The sequence below is a fragment of the Halictus rubicundus genome, chromosome 7, assembly GCF_050948215.1.
Source record: "Halictus rubicundus isolate RS-2024b chromosome 7, iyHalRubi1_principal, whole genome shotgun sequence".
Lineage (NCBI taxonomy): Eukaryota > Metazoa > Arthropoda > Insecta > Hymenoptera > Halictidae > Halictus > Halictus rubicundus.
The window spans coordinates 4924944-4940907 of NC_135155.1; the positions used below are offsets into that span (position 1 = coordinate 4924944).

At 37.7% G+C, this 15964-nt stretch overlaps 1 protein-coding gene across 5 annotated transcripts in view; it reads left to right on the forward strand.

Annotated features, from left to right (window-relative positions):
• Positions 1-584: 584 nt before the first annotated feature.
• Positions 585-15964, forward strand: part of Gprk1 (G protein-coupled receptor kinase 1) — a 48762-nt gene continuing 33382 nt past the window's right edge. For 2 of the 5 annotated variants that reach the window (XM_076790602.1, XM_076790604.1), the window contains exon 1: positions 586-1407. In XM_076790602.1, the coding sequence (XP_076646717.1) occupies positions 1295-1407 (113 nt within the window). In that variant the 5' untranslated portion in view covers positions 586-1294. Of the gene's footprint in view, positions 1408-15964 lie in introns of all 5 variants that reach the window. The other 3 variants (XM_076790607.1, XM_076790606.1, XM_076790603.1) reach the window with 2 other exon arrangements.

Consider the following 15964-nt stretch of genomic DNA (forward strand, 5'->3'; position numbering starts at 1 on the left):
ACGGAGTCTTGGCTCTTGAGAAGACATTTGTTCTTGCGAAACTGTTATTTATACTTTAAAATGTTTTTCAAATTTTATACTTCTTCAGAAAGTGTTCTGAAGGAACTGATAGTTTAGTATAATAAAAGTTCCATAAAAAAATAATGAAAAATAAAGAAGTTTTGTTATTGGATTGGTAGTGGTCTCCTGGTCTCACACCGATATACCCGACTCGTGTTATGTTTACATTCCTCGGCTACCGAGGTTACTCGAGCATTAGGGCCCCTCAGTAGGGATAGTTCTGAGACTTTTGTCGACTAGATATGTGGGACATATATAATTTTTGGCCTACTTCCAACACTTATATTACCAAATATCTGCATAATCTCGTCAGCAGATGACCAGCGCGAGCTAGATTAAATCTTCCTCTTTCGAACGAGCCATTTCCCGGCGAAAAATATTCTCATATAAGGACGAAAAGTTGAGTTGCATGTAAAACCATTTTTCGCCTATTTTTGTCGGTAACGTGGTCACTCAACCTTATCGTGAATCTACGAAGACCGGGCCCAACAATGAACGTACTAGAGAAAATGCTTGAATTCAGTGAACCTCTGTTGCGCGCACCCCTCGGCGTTGCGCACGCCGCTAGAGGGCGGCATGTACGTGAAAGAGAAACAGGCGTGAACAGTGATCGGACAGAAACCGTGGTCGCGCGGCTGCACGCGCAGACTCGAGGTTTCGCGAGTTCGTTGGCAGTCAGTCGGTAAGGTGTACGCTGCGTAGATGTTTCCGTTCTTCCGATGTGAATGATTGAGACATAGAGACACTCGTGCCTTCCACCGTACTATATAGAACAATCGTTGTCAGTTAGATAAGACTGTCTCCGCGGTGATGAACACGCCGATAAATGACGTCGCGTCACCCGCGTGAACGGTGAACACAGTTGCGCGGGTGAGCACAGATCCCACCAGGCCAGATCTCTCTTGACAGAGAAAGAGAGAGAAAAAGAGAGAGAGAGAGAGAGAGCGTGCGCGCGAGAGCGAGAGAGAGAAAGAAAAGAGAAAGATAGTCTCGAAGACCGACCGTTTCCTCGTTGGAAATCGCGCGCAGATTTCCGACCGGAGCTGTCATCAGACCCGCGGGACTTCGGTGTCGCCGAACGCAAGCTCGCGATTAGAATGTCGTCGTTGCGACTGTGAGAACGACGGGTCCACTGTAGGGAGCCAGCCCCAGGGTGTCGTCCAGGAGGAACACAGCTCCAGGCTGAAGCGGTGTGTCAGCGGTGTGTCGAGAAATTTAGAGACCACCGAGGAAAATGGCGGACCTCGAGGCGGTGCTGGCCGACGTCAGCTACCTGATGGCCATAGAGAACAGCAGGGATACCCCGGCTGCTCGCGCCAGCAAGAAGATCGTCCTGCCAGATCCCAGGTCTGGGTTATACCGATACTCGCAATCTATTCTGCTTTTTCCTTCGCGTATTACTGTTCCAGTTATACCTACGTACATATACACTTGTTCTCTCTCTACTAGCGATGGGAACGATACGCTCGTAACCTAGTCACACACAGATCTCCTCGAGAGAGAGAGAAAGAGAGGGAGAGAGCTCGTGCGCCGCTTATCTTTGCCATTTATTTATCCTTCCCAAGCAGGGACTCTTTTATCTGTCGAGTGATCTCATGCACACCGTCGATTTCGTTGACCCTACTGCACCGATATCCACCCACGTTACTAGTTCCTGAACTGTGTTCAATCAAAATACCGCGAGCCGTTTAACTGGTGTATAAGTCAATATTTATCTGTTTGGTTTAACACCGCGTCGCGAGGGTTTAATCGTTGTTGAATAAAATAATTATGATATTATTGCGCGTTACATGGGACTTTTACTTGATTCTTCGTTGTCCAACGATTAACTGTTTTTCAACTTGCTCTTCAGTTTGACATTGAACACGTATTCTATCAAGAAAGGAATGTTTCTTTCAACTCGGTCGATACGTACGTAGAATTATTCTACCATGCTGTCAGTTTTATATTCATTTACAAATACAATTTGAAACAGTGGCAATTTAGAGAAATTCAGCTCGACGCACGATGGGTTCGGAACTGTCACGATTTCTGGGAACTAGGTGCGCGAAGTCGTGGCAGATAACATGGAAAATGTAGAACAGACGGAGTACCAACAAAAATTTAAGGGATTTGTCGAAATTTGTTTTGCTTCCGGTAAATCCCCCGCTCGGCGAAGTCGTGTGTACACAAATGATTAAGGTAATGTGTTCCGGGAGCGTAGGACGTCGGCGTTTCTTGTTCCCGGAGCAGTTTGCGCGGATTATTTGCCCAGAAATATTTCGTCGAGTGTATTAATTGCACCGTGGAACGATCAAGTTTGCTAGGAACCCGATTCGACGGGATCGAGCGATTGCCACCGACTACATTGATTGCACGCACTCAAATGATGATCGAATTAGTCCCATTACTGCGCCTCACCACGTTTCCTGCCCCTCCCTTCTGCCGTCCTACCGTTCTTCTTTGTCTGACAGGAGTTACAAGCATCGTCTCTCTCTCTCTCTCTCTCTCTCTCTCTCTCTCTCTCTCTCTCCCTCTCTCCCTCTCTCTGTATTTCTTTCTCTGTCGCTCTCTCTGAGCACACGTATCTACCGATGCGTTGCTTCGACACCCTCTCTCAATTCGCCTCTCGGGCGCGCCATTTCGGAAAAATGTTTACGTGTAATAAACGCTGCCAATCAAGCTCACGTATAATTACCGATGATCGGGGGCGCGGATCAGTTTACGATAAGCGTCACGGAATGTTAACTAGCGATGACACACCAGGTAGTCGGGATACTACACTCCGGAACAAACAGATAGCAGATCTTGCGTTTTTGTTACTCTTTTTTTTTTCTTTTTGAAGTTTCTTACGAACGCAAATATGCAAATTTTGCAGCACGCTAACGGGACGAAACGATAGCGAGAGCAGAAAATCTACGCTTCACCGCTGTATACGTGAGCTAATCAATCACCACGTTCTGTGATTTGTATTTTGGCGGAAAAGATAGATAAAAGAGAGCCGTGGGAAGCAACTAACTGTTCGTGAAATATACAGGGTGTCGCACGCAACAGTTTCCACGATTTTTCAAGTACTTGCGACAATCTGACAAACAAATATTTTCGACGAAAGTTGATCAGTTCTCGATTGGCTATACATTGCAATAAGAAAAGAGTTCGAAAAAAATTACTTTTTAGTATTGCCAAGGTCACCTTCATTTTTTTAAATGGCACTTTGTATTTTTGACTTAACAGTATTATAATCCGTATCGAGGCGAATTCAACGACCCAGAAATCCATGGCCTTCGGATGACCTTGAAGGCAAAGAAATGAAAATTTCAACTAGAAATGACAGTCTGCTTGATCGGGTGATAATAACTCTAGCTTGGCCACCACCGTCCCCCGTTTTGTCACAACTTGATTTTTTTTATCGGGTCATTTACAGTCGATAGCTTATGCCGTTCCAATACAAAATAAGGAACATTTAAAGCAGCGAATTCGTACAGCATGCGAAGAACTTCGCTACGACAGTATCGTAAGAGCAACCAATGCAAACTTACTACGTAGAACGGAATTGTGTCTGCAACAACATGGTTCACATTTCGAACATTTGATGTGACTTTTTCACGAAATCGTTTGCTTTCATTCCGTCAAGGTTCCTGAATTGAATATAATTTCGAATCTTGATAATAAACACAAGTTATTATCACCCATTCAAGCACTGTCATTTCTTGTTGAAATTTTGATTTCTTTGCCTCCAAGGTCATCCGAAGGTCATGGTACGCTAGGTCGATGAATGCGTCTTGATACAGGCTATAATACTCTTAAGTCAAAAATACAGTGTTATTTGAAAAAATGAAGGTGACCTTGACAATACTAAAAAAAAAAATTTTTGTCGAACTTTTTTTTATTGCAATGTATAGCCAATCGAAAACTGATCAACTTTTATTGAAAATATTTGTTCGTCAGATTATCGCAAGTACTTGAAAAATCGTGAGAAGTGTTACGTGGGACACCCTGTATACATGCCGTGTTTGAAATTAAAAAATGAACTATACAATTCAGTGGCACAAATATTGAAAGTCACAACACCTTTGCATTTTTCATTTTAGTCCGTTGACGACGTTATTTGCAAGAACAAGTAGTCATTAAGGCGTGAGTTTGTGGAAAATTAGTTTTTGGGCATTTATTGTGACTGGTGTATCGGACCAATTTGTTTTTTTATTTTGGAGCTAGTGCCTTACGCTAGTCAAGGAACTGAAATTTTTTTCAGTCGAAAAGGGAGGGCATAATGGAGTCTTTGAAGACTTAGGTGCAGCCGTGCAGTGTAGCATGTGCTGCATTTTTCCCTTTCTCAGAAATTGAATGTATATGCCTGTGCTTTACGAGTATGCTTTTGTCATGAACCTCTTTTTAAGTCAAGAAATGAAAGAATTCAATAAACGGTGTTATTTTGAAGGAAAAACTCGTGTTTCTACGAAAAATTTTACCACTAAAAATGAATTGTTTTGTTAGTATTGAACAGAGAACCGATACGAGAGTGCAAAAAATCAAATCAATCGATTGACAACTCTTCGCTGGGGAATTCCGGTTCAGGGTCTTCAAGTAATAAGCTGAATTTCGCGACTAAATGGAAAGAAAGAAAATGAGAGTGCTTTATCGTCGGTAGATATGTTTCTTCCGGCTTCTACTAGGATTGTCATACCTTTATGGAGTGTCATACCTTTGTTGTGCTCTGAAATGCTTTTTTCAAAGATAAATACCATTCACTTCAAAAATTGTATTTCTGTCTAAATTTATAGTCTGAATATATCAGACTATTCTGAGTCTGATTTATTTTTATTTTCCAATTGGTTTTAAGAAACGCATTTTCCATTGATATGGTAAAACATTAATCGAGCAGATACGTTTCATAAATGAATACACTATTACTTCATTATTCGCAAATTAGTTTTTTATTTAATGACGATTAGACGATTAGAAGGATTTCAAAATATCGATACAGTATTTTCAGTTTAGAAGAATTATTAGAGGAGGAAACAAATTTCTGTTTAGGTCCTCTTTGTTGTAACTGATGCAGACAATTTTTATTTTGTATAAAAGCCCACAGTCTACCGATGATGAATAAAGTATCAGTATTAAAGAACAACAGGTATATTCGAGCCCTTTCTCTATAAAATAATGCGTTCCAGAATAACTAAAAAATTGTTTGCAATTCTAATTTTCGCGGGAATTTTCATTCTCTGGATGTGAATGTTGGCCATTGGAAAAGCTTATGCATTGGATACTATTTTTAGAATTTTTTTTATATGTAAATCTCATGAAAGTCGGGAGACCAGGTGAACGAAACCACTTATAACCACGAGTTTATAACGCGGACGACTGGAGAGCATTGTTTCGAGAACTCGTAGAGAAACAGTATTTTTCAGCTGTTGATGAATTGGCACTGGGGTCAGGGTCTAGGGCTTGATTTATTACTACGAGTTTTGGCAAGCACGTGCGTTTTTTTTTTTTTTTTAGTGTCCTGGCTTCCATCTGAACGGAGACTGACGTGTTGTAAACCACAAAACGCGATACACCGGTTAAGAGACTCATTCAGAGTTAGCACCATCGCGAATCACATTATGGCGAATTTTTTTTAGCACAAATAGCTTGACATCGACCTAAATCCAAACTCGAGCACATTTTCCGTATGATTTTTTTAACATTTCCGAGAAACCGCTGTACATGCCTGTATGTTTGCGATTTCTCTATATATGTCGCCATGGCCTCGATGATAAACGTCGCGGAATTATCCCCACCACCGCGGAGTATTCGAAGCTGTAGAGGCCGAGGAGGCCGAGGAGTGTAAACATAACACGGCTCGGGCGTGTCTCCTGGACGTTACACGACGCTGGCGAGACCCGTGTTGTTGACATATATCGAGAATTCACTGTACTTTTATATGTAATCTGTAGATTGCGGATCTTTATGCAAAATAAAAAATATTTACATTGATTGCAGAACACAGGAGCGAAGTAAAAATTTCTTTCTTCTTTTAATTATTTTGTTAAGCTAAAACCAATACGCTGGTGCCCTTAAATCTTTCTAATATGTCCACTGCTTTAAATTGTACTTACCCATTTTTGTCATAAATGCATAAAATCTGCAGTCTAGTAATCAGTCTAGTAATTGTGTCCGTTGAATGTTGCAAAACGTGACTCTCAGGCCTGTTAATATTTATAGACTCGGTTGATCTTCAGAGCTCGTTGATACTGATCCGTTGTCTTCGAGCGAACGATTTAGTCAAATTATTTTATATATCAAATGTCTAAAAATAGCGTGAATTTGAAAATTTATTAATCTCCGGTAACTCGCAGCAGAGTATCGCTAAGAATTTCTGAAAACTTAGTGTTGAAAATTCCAATGACCAATGTGCTTCACAATCCGAAAAATTAAAATAACAGAAATATTTGCAAAAATTGGCTAGATTGAAATTCGCAGGAAAAAGCATTGAAAAATGAAATAACTTTTTAAAAGTTAATATGGCGCATTGAGGCAAAATAGACGTACTGACGGTTTCCGGTACTATTGGCATGATCTGAGAAAAGAAAAACGGATTATATCCGGTAGAATATTCTGTGGAGATGTTACGTGACGAATTATTGCCTTTCACAACTGAAATAGAAGACAAGAATACAATTTTCCAACAAGACAACGCTTCGACACATTCAGCTGCTCGCATGAAAATGTAGTTTCAAGATTTTCATGGATTTCAAGATTGATATTGAGCTCCGATCTGAACCCGATTAATCTTAAGCAAAGAATCTTCCAAAGAATATTCCAAACGAAACTTTAAACAATTCAGTGGACAATATTCCTAGCAGGTTAATAGAAGAAAAATAAAATAAAACTTAATGAAATATTCAGGCACTCTTGTTTAAAAGTGTCCATTAATTTTTTCTGATAAAGTTTCATAAAAATTGTTTTGAGATTGTTAACTAGGCGTGACCTCTTAATCCGTGTCTCGTAAAAGGTAAACCTTTGATATCGTATAAACGGAAACCTGAATTCGTAAAATGGTGAAGGTCACCTTCACTCGTTTATGTTTGTATGGGTGCATGATCTGGTTGACCCAATATTTTGGGACGAGCTGTACAGGAACACTTTTTGCGAAATTACTCGGTGAATCAGGCGCGAGCCGATTGCGAACGAATTTCATGGTTCGGGACTTGTCCCGATAAGATTAGCTTCAATCCTATCGCTAGTGGAGGGTACAGGGTTATCCACTTAACCGTGCAGGACCCTTCCAGAATTGACTCTTCGGCGTTTTTGCGAAATCAATTTTCCGGGCGCAGTTTTCCCGCGCACACTGCGCGACCAAATTTTCGGATCAACGCGGCCAATAAACGCAATTGCGTCGACTGCAATGTGTGTTTAATATTTTCGGCCATTTTAACACTAGATCTACTGGATCAGTCAAAATACTCCTAGAAATATATTTCTAGAAATATTCAAATTATAAACATGTTTTCGTGAGAAAATTTTTTAATAAACTTCTCCATCGAAATAGATATCCAAACGAATGCAATTTTGTTAATATCGTAAGGCAATGTCTGCCAGTCGCATCTAGCGCTCGGCGTTAAATACCAATATTGCGAAACGATACTGTGCAAAATGCATATGAAATTGTCCATGACTTATTTGCATTTCTGAAAAACTATAAAATTCAATTAAGAGTGTACACCATAACTGCGGATTTTTATGCATTATTTGCAGAAAAAGAACTTTTTAGAAGAATTAAAATGTCAGCTGAACTAATGGTTTTTCGATATAAGATGGTTAATCATTTTCTATGGGGAATAATGAAATACATCGTATTATTAAGAGAATTGAAAGTGACCTTTGCATGCCCTCTACTCCTCCACCTACAGAAAAACCAGTAACAAAGAATTGTGCCCTCTCGAAACCATATAACTTTTGGTTGAAACCTTTTTTCGATATTATTAATAACTTCAGAGACATTCGAGTTCACATAAAACGGGGGTCTCGCCCTTTATAGTTACTGCTGTTATTGTAGATGATTGATAGACTGCGGATCTTTATGCAAAATAAAAATTTTCTATTTCAATTGCTACAAACTGGAGTGAAATAGAAAATAATTTTCTTTCATAATATATTTAATAGATTTAATAAATTCTTCTAATGTTATCACTGTTTTAAATTACACCTGTCCATTTGTGTCATAAATGCATAAAGTCGATATATTACGGCAGACATTATTTATGATCTCGACTTGATATATTGAGAGAAAGTTTTAGTGATTTTTCTATGGAAGTTGCGGACTCGGTGTCTTCTTTTTATCAAAAGTTACAGAGCTTGATAGCTCTCGCAAAATACGTACTTCAAAGCACGCCCCTTCCCCATGGAACCCGATAAAAAAGTTATTGCGTGGAATCGATGTCATCCACACAGGGCTGCTAATGTGCAAAGTTTAAAGGAAATCGATCGCCGGTAATTCCACAGGTATTTTGCGTATGGTGCTTTACCTTTCAAAAAGGTCAGTACGAGGTCGGAAAGATCAGGTCAAAGAATTAAAAAGGGCTGGACCCACCCCTGTCGTTATTACCTCCACATTTAATGTGCTAGTGATTATGAACATAGAACGATAAAATTCGTAAAATTGAAGATGGATTTAATTTTACTATTATTATAAATGGGACATTTAAATATAGACAGCGGATAAAAATAGGGGCCTCATTTAGCGGAAAAAATAGTTTACCCCCATGCAATCCTATTAAATAATTGCGCAACATGTTTACACTTTAATCCCACCGATTCTGTTTTATTTTTTGTTTATCACTAGACTGTGAAACTTTATGCAAAATTGAAGCTGTTGGCGTCTTTTCGAAGGAACAGCCACCACGTGGAATTTTCTTTTCTCCTCTAACGATTTGAACAAGGTCAAAGCAATATATTGACATACTGTTTTAAATTTCATCTATTCGTTTGTTGTCATTAATGCCTAAATTCCGCAATCTATGTAGTGCCATTGTATATCATACTGCAACACAGTCCTAGAGAAATACAAAAAAAAAAACAAACAAACAAAATCGCAAAATTTGCAATGTGCAGAATATAAACGTATATATTTAGTAGTTGTTTATGTTAAGAGGATTACGAAATGCTTTCTTCGTAATAATCTGCAAACTGACTTGCAACGAGGCAAAATTGTTGTGTCAGTATCAACATTTATTCCGTTTGTGTGTTTTTAGCAAAGCAAATTATTTCCTGTTGAATTGGTGCTATTATTACGCTAGATCGCTGAAGCATGTTCTCATCTCCGATGTACCAAGAAGCGTTCACTATTTGTCTAAGTCAAATTGTTTGAACATGCTAGTATCAAGTATAAATCACCAACTATTACGTTGTTAATCTGTAGAAAATACCGTGACGATCTCCCGAAAAAGATGGGTCAATTTTCTCTTCATCGCGATATGACACATTCAAACTATATTGCGTAAATTCTAAAGGTATACAGGGTGTCCCGTTTAAATGGATTCGACTCTCTCTGAAACTACAAACGATACCAACAATAATGTTGGATATATATTGGATATTTTATTGCTATAGATTGCAGTTGAAGTAGAAAAATTTTATTTTGCATAAAGACCCGCAATCTACAATAAAAATGATTAAGTACAAATCTACACCAATTGTTAACAGAAATGTGGAACATGACTATTTTCAAATGATCAAAATTGTTAAGGAAGGAAAGACATATTTCGATGTCCGCACTCTATAATAAAAATGATTAGGCACAAATCTGCACCAATTGTTAACAGAAATGTGGAACATGACTATTTTCAAATGATCAAAATTGTTAAGGAAGGAAAGACATATTTCGATGTCCGCACTCTATAATAAAAATTATTAGGCACAAATCTGCACCAATTGTTAACAGAAATGTGGAACATGACTATTTTCAAATGATCAAAATTGTTAAGGAAGGAAAGACATATTTCAATGTACGCAATCTATAATAAAAATGATTAGGCACAAATCTGCACCAATTGTTAACAGAAAATGTGGAACATGACTATTTTCAAATGATCAAAATTGTTAAGGAAGGAAAGACATATTTCGATGTCCGCACTCTATAATAAAACTGATTAGGCAGAAATCTACACCAATTGTTAAAAGAAATCGGGAACGTGACTATTTTCAAATGATCAAAATTGTTAAAAAAGGAAAGACACATTTCGATGTCCGCACTCTATAATAAAAATGACTAGGCACAAATCTACACCAATTGTTAACAGAAATCAGTAACATGACTATTTTCAAATGATCAAAATTGTTAAAGGAGGAAAGACATATTTCGATATAGTTTCCCCGAATTGATGCAGAAAATTTGTAATTTGCAATAAAGTATAAATGTGTAGTTTACGTTCGATTGATTATTATCTTTCGCACAGGAAAAATCGCGAATGAACGATCGTTGACTTCGTCGAAGGAAAAAGGGAAAAGATTCGACGCGACACGATATCAATGTCTTGGATTATTTAGCTGCGTTGATAATTTTCAATAAATGCCGCGTGGGATGGCGCACACCTTCCGATAGTAGCGATACTTCGCGTTGATTATAATGTGCCAATGTTTACGCTATCGGTGTTATTTTCGATCCGTAAAACAGGAACGTAACGGAGGCTCGCCGTGGAAATAAGTCGATTCGATAGCAGGCTTCCTTTTTGCTGGCAGCGTGCCAACAACCGAGCAAAGATTTCACGTGCTTGCACGGTGCTCGATAAGGAAATTCGGTTCACGAACTCCCGTGAAAAAATCTCTCTTTACTTCCCCCTGACTTTCCAAATTTATCGGCGTACTCACATTTTTTTTCATCTTGTTACACCGCTGGTTTTCTAAACTAAGAAAAATGTAATAGCCCGGTATCGGTAACTCTTCAGTTTCACGAAGACAGTGCGAACTATAATCCTGATATTTCGATGAAAAATTTCATCAAATTAATGAATTTCTGATCAAACTTTTTCAAGTCAGAACGTTTAGATAATCCTCGCAGAGTGCGACGCTCGCTCCCATTTCGAGAAATAAATTGATACAGAGATGTGAAATTTTCAGTCGTTGAATATTAACCATCGGGAGTTTCATTCTTATCGCTACAGTGCAAATAGTGAAATCTACCCGCGGAAATCCACTTTTGTTTCCATTTCGATTCAAATCCCCGCAGTCCACTAATTTTCTCTTCCACTTGGCGTTTGTTCTTTTCCCGCGTTTTATTCATAGAATATGCCGGTGCGCGGAAAATTAAAAAACGAAGGCGACAAGAAACGATTAACGGTATTTTTAATTTCCCAGTCTTCAACGGGAAAGGGGGCAATTATTTCTAATCTAGTTTCCATAGAAACAGTACAAAAGTCCCTAAATTTTCATAAAAATCGTTTACTCCAATTTTCAGCGTATCATTGATTTCTCAAAGCCTTTACGAGAAAAGATGATAGTTATTTCTAGTTTTCCATCGAACAACATTCACGTCACTATATTTTTATAAAAATGGTAATTTGCGTACCGATACTTAACACAATTTTTCAAACATTCTCAGACGTGTACTTGGCTTAGACATCCCGCAAATCCATGAATAGTCCAAATTTTTATATGCCACCTTTGTTCTACGAGCCTCGATCGTATTTCATGCGGTAGAAATTAAACGTGACTCGAAAATAGAAATATGTACACCGAAGTCCAGGTGCTTATGCAGTGTTTCTCAAATTTCTTACAGAGACGAAACTCAAATTAAACTAATTTTGCTGATTTTTTAAAGACCGGAACCATTTTTCCATAGATACAATATATTATTGTTATTTGGTTTTGGCAAGAACTCCCTTGTTCGCTGTAATACAATTTTATATAATATAATATATAATAATTAGACTGCGGATCTTTATGCAAAATAAATATTTTCCACATTGATTGTAAGAAAGGGGAGCTAAATACAAATATCTTCCACTCTTTAAAAATTGTACAAAATTAAAATTAATGTAACGACATCCTTAAATTTTTGTGATCTCTTCGCTGCTTAAAATTTTACCTACTCATTTTTTTCCCACAAATGCATAAAATCCACAGTCTAATAATAATAATATATAATTTAATATAATCTTATGCTAAAACTGTAAATTATTCACTAGTTTCAGACAGAACTTAATAGGTACCATATATATTTTTACACGTGCTCTTCAGGAACGTGTCCATCGCGCAGAGATCATGTTCCCGGCGAGAAGCAGGAAAATTTTCACGAATTTATCACCGGTTATAGAAATCGCGCGATTATGACCAGAAATGAGCGAGAAAATTGCAGCTCTACGAAAATTAGAGTGCCACCTAATTGATCTGTGGATTCTCGTCGGTGCTCATGAACCACTGCAAGCATGACTCAATTACGATCCAGGAACGGAGCACGTTTCAAACGATTCGTTTCGCTACATTTAACCGAGAAACGTTGAGTCATTCGATTTACACAGCAAGCAAAGAAAATCGACGGAAAATTGAAATACCATGGATACGCGCGGACCATGCTGAAAACTGATACGCTGTGATCTTATTTGCTGAGGAAACGACAGCCCGGTAGAACTGTTCTAATGATGAATAAATAAAGCATGAAACTTGTTGAACACTTTGTCTATATGTGATATAAACATGCGTTGTATCTCTGGACAAATATTGCAGTCGCGCGGTACACTGGTTTGCAAGCAAGAGAAAAACGAATACAATTTTAGTTGTCTTCGACAAACAATGATCTCGAAAGATGCGTGCGCAGTTTCATGTCGAAAAGCAGTTTTGTAATCAAATTTGTGGGAACTAGCAATTCTAAGAGCAAAAAATTGGATAGTTGTAATGAGATTGTTGAAAGAATTATTTGAACGTGTATTAAAAATGAAAAATAATGTTGCGTATACGTTAAAGAACCATGGTAGGAGCATTAAAGAAATTTCAGAAAAATGTTGACATAATGGGGGCTCGGGTTCAATTAGCAAATATGAAATAATGCACTTTTTATCGTACTCGTACCACAATTATTGAAAAATAAACGTTTTTCTAATTTTTTAGCAGTCTCTTGACAGCACACAAAAATGTGAAATAATCAAAGTTTTGTATTAAATTTTCAATATTTTTCCTTCCCTTTGATATCGATTATAGCCAGGGACGTATTAAATATGGATTCATTTTTGTAGCAGCATTTAATTGCTTTTCAACAACAAAAATTGGTCATCGCCTTTCAAAGTGTCAAGCAAATGCGCAAGAATAAAGCTGAAGTTAATAACTTCAGCTGAATTTTTCTAAAATTGCGAGAAAAGCCTTCGAAAATATGTGAAACATTGGAGTACAACCTCCGGGAAAAAGTTTATAAAAATATTACAGTTATAAAGACGAAGTTTTATAGTGTTCAGACGAATGCCTTTTGCCAGGGGTGTACTGTCCGTCCTGTGTCACCCTGTACAATAAATTGGTCGTGTTTACCAATAGCCCGTCTCTGATGAACGGCAAAGGTATTGCATGACAAATTTGCGCTAAATAGTACCGACCACAATCCTTCATCCTGGTTTGTGCAGATTAATCTCCTTTCGGGCGATTACACACCCCAATCGGTTTCAGGAACGACCTGTTTCAACGTTTTGTGCTTGTAGAACGCTGTAGGCTTTTAATCTCTATTAACCCTTTATGGCCCGAAGATACCGCAAACGTTTGTTTTAATTTCACTGAAATGATCAGATACTCTAATGATCTATGATGTACAGGGTGTTCATTTGAGAACTGTCCAGCCGAATATCTCGAAAAGTATGAAAGATACTAAAAAAAGTGTAAAACACGTGACCAAGGACTTCGAGGGGAAAAGAGGGGGGCAGTATCAGTTTTATATTTGGGTGGCGATTTCAAGGTCATTTGAAGGTCAACTTTGTTTTTTCAAATGGAAACCTATATTTTTTATTATGGAATCTTATTGTACGTAAAAAGATCAGCAATTTTCGTAGGATACTTTTTTTTATCCGCGCACTAGTTTCGGCGGTATTTAAAGAGGAGCAGAGCGAGGCATATTATTGTGTAAAATTCTTTCACGCAAATCGTTGATGTTTTCCAGTTGTACTAACATGTTGTCTGTCTTCCAATATGAGATTGTACTATTTCGTCAAGTGTGAATACTCGTAATAAGAGATACTATGTCGTAGTACAATTAATTGTATAAAATGGTGTATTCTTTAGAAAAACGAGTAGAAATAATTTTTATTTACGGAGCTGACGAGTGTGCTCGTCGAACTGCTGCTACGTTTAATGAGAGACATCCTGATACACATGTTTCTCACACGTACGTGTTACAATTAGTTGCAAAGTTTAAGGAAACAGGATCGGTGACAAATTAAAAAAAAACCAGCCAAAATTCATAAAAGAAACTGATCAAATCGAAATTAGAGGATAGTTTACTGTGAATCCTACTAGTTCAATTCGACAAGTTGCAATGGTAACTGGTGTATCAGTGAGATTTGTGAACAAATTACTTAAACATAACAGGTTTCATCCTTATAAGATGCAGTTGCATCAAAAGTTATTGGAAGATGGCTTTGACAGGCGGAGTGAGTTTTTTGAGAAATTAACTAATATGATCAACTTCACTCCTAATCTAATTAAAAACATTTGTTTCAGCGACGAATGCACTTTTTTCTTAAACGATGCTGTAAATCGTCATAACTGTCGTTATTCGAGTGACGAAAATCCACATCTTATTAGAGAAAGTAATACTTAATGGCAGGAAGAAATAAATGTTTGGGCAGGCATTGTAGGAAATGCTATTATAGATCCTCTGTTTTTCCAACAGTGTCAATCTGTATTTAAATTTACTGAACGACATCATTGATCCACTTATGACAGAAAGTCTTGAAAACCAAAGAGATGAAAACGGCAATTTTTTGTTAAATAAAGAACTTTTGTACTTCCAACATGATGGTGCTCCCCCGCATTACACGTTACCAGTTCGCCAGTGGTTAAACAATCGATTCCCACTATGTTATCCAGTGGCCACCAAGATCACCAGATCTAACTCCATTCGACTTCTTTTTGTGGGGACACTTAAAGTCTGTTGTTTATAAAACACAACCAGAAAGCGCCAACGATTTGCGTCGCAAAATTGTACAGGAATGTAGAGCTATTCCAACAGACACCTCCAAAAATGTTCGTTCAGAATTTGAGAATCGTCTATATTATTGTTTAGAAAACAACGGAGAACATTTTGAAAATTTCTCTTCAATTTCTCTTGAAATATCTCCGAAACTATTGCGCGGATAAAAAAAAGTATCCTACGAAAATTGCTGGTCTTTTTACGTACAATAAGATCCCATAATAAAAAATATAGGTTCCCATTTGGAACAACAAAGTTGACCTTCGAAAACGCCACCCAAATAAAAAACTGATACTGCCCCCTCTTTCCCCTACGAAGTCCTTGGACACGTGTTTTACACTTTTTTAATATCTTTCATACTTTTCGAGATATTCGGCTGGAAAGTTCTCAAATGAACACCCTGTATGTATTCACTACCAAGATCACAGTGGATCCAAAAAGTATTTGAGAACTAAATGTATCATTCTCGAGAAATTGTTGATATTTAAACTGTGATAATTTCGTTACAAATAATGGTACAAAGATGAATCCTTGGAGTCATTTTAAAGCTTCAAGCTTCTCATTCTCGTTGTTCGTCTCTTCAGGTATTTGAAGTAAAGATAGCAATCAAATAAAAAACTGTGGAACGTATAAGGTAAATCAATAAGTGGTTCGGTTTTTAATTTTTTCTACTGAAAGTATTGGCTTGTTATTGGGGCACTTTCCGCAGGTTAAAATCGAAGGCTTTAATTAGAATACAAATCGATATCTCTTTCGGCTAGCAAGGTCTTAAAAATGTTA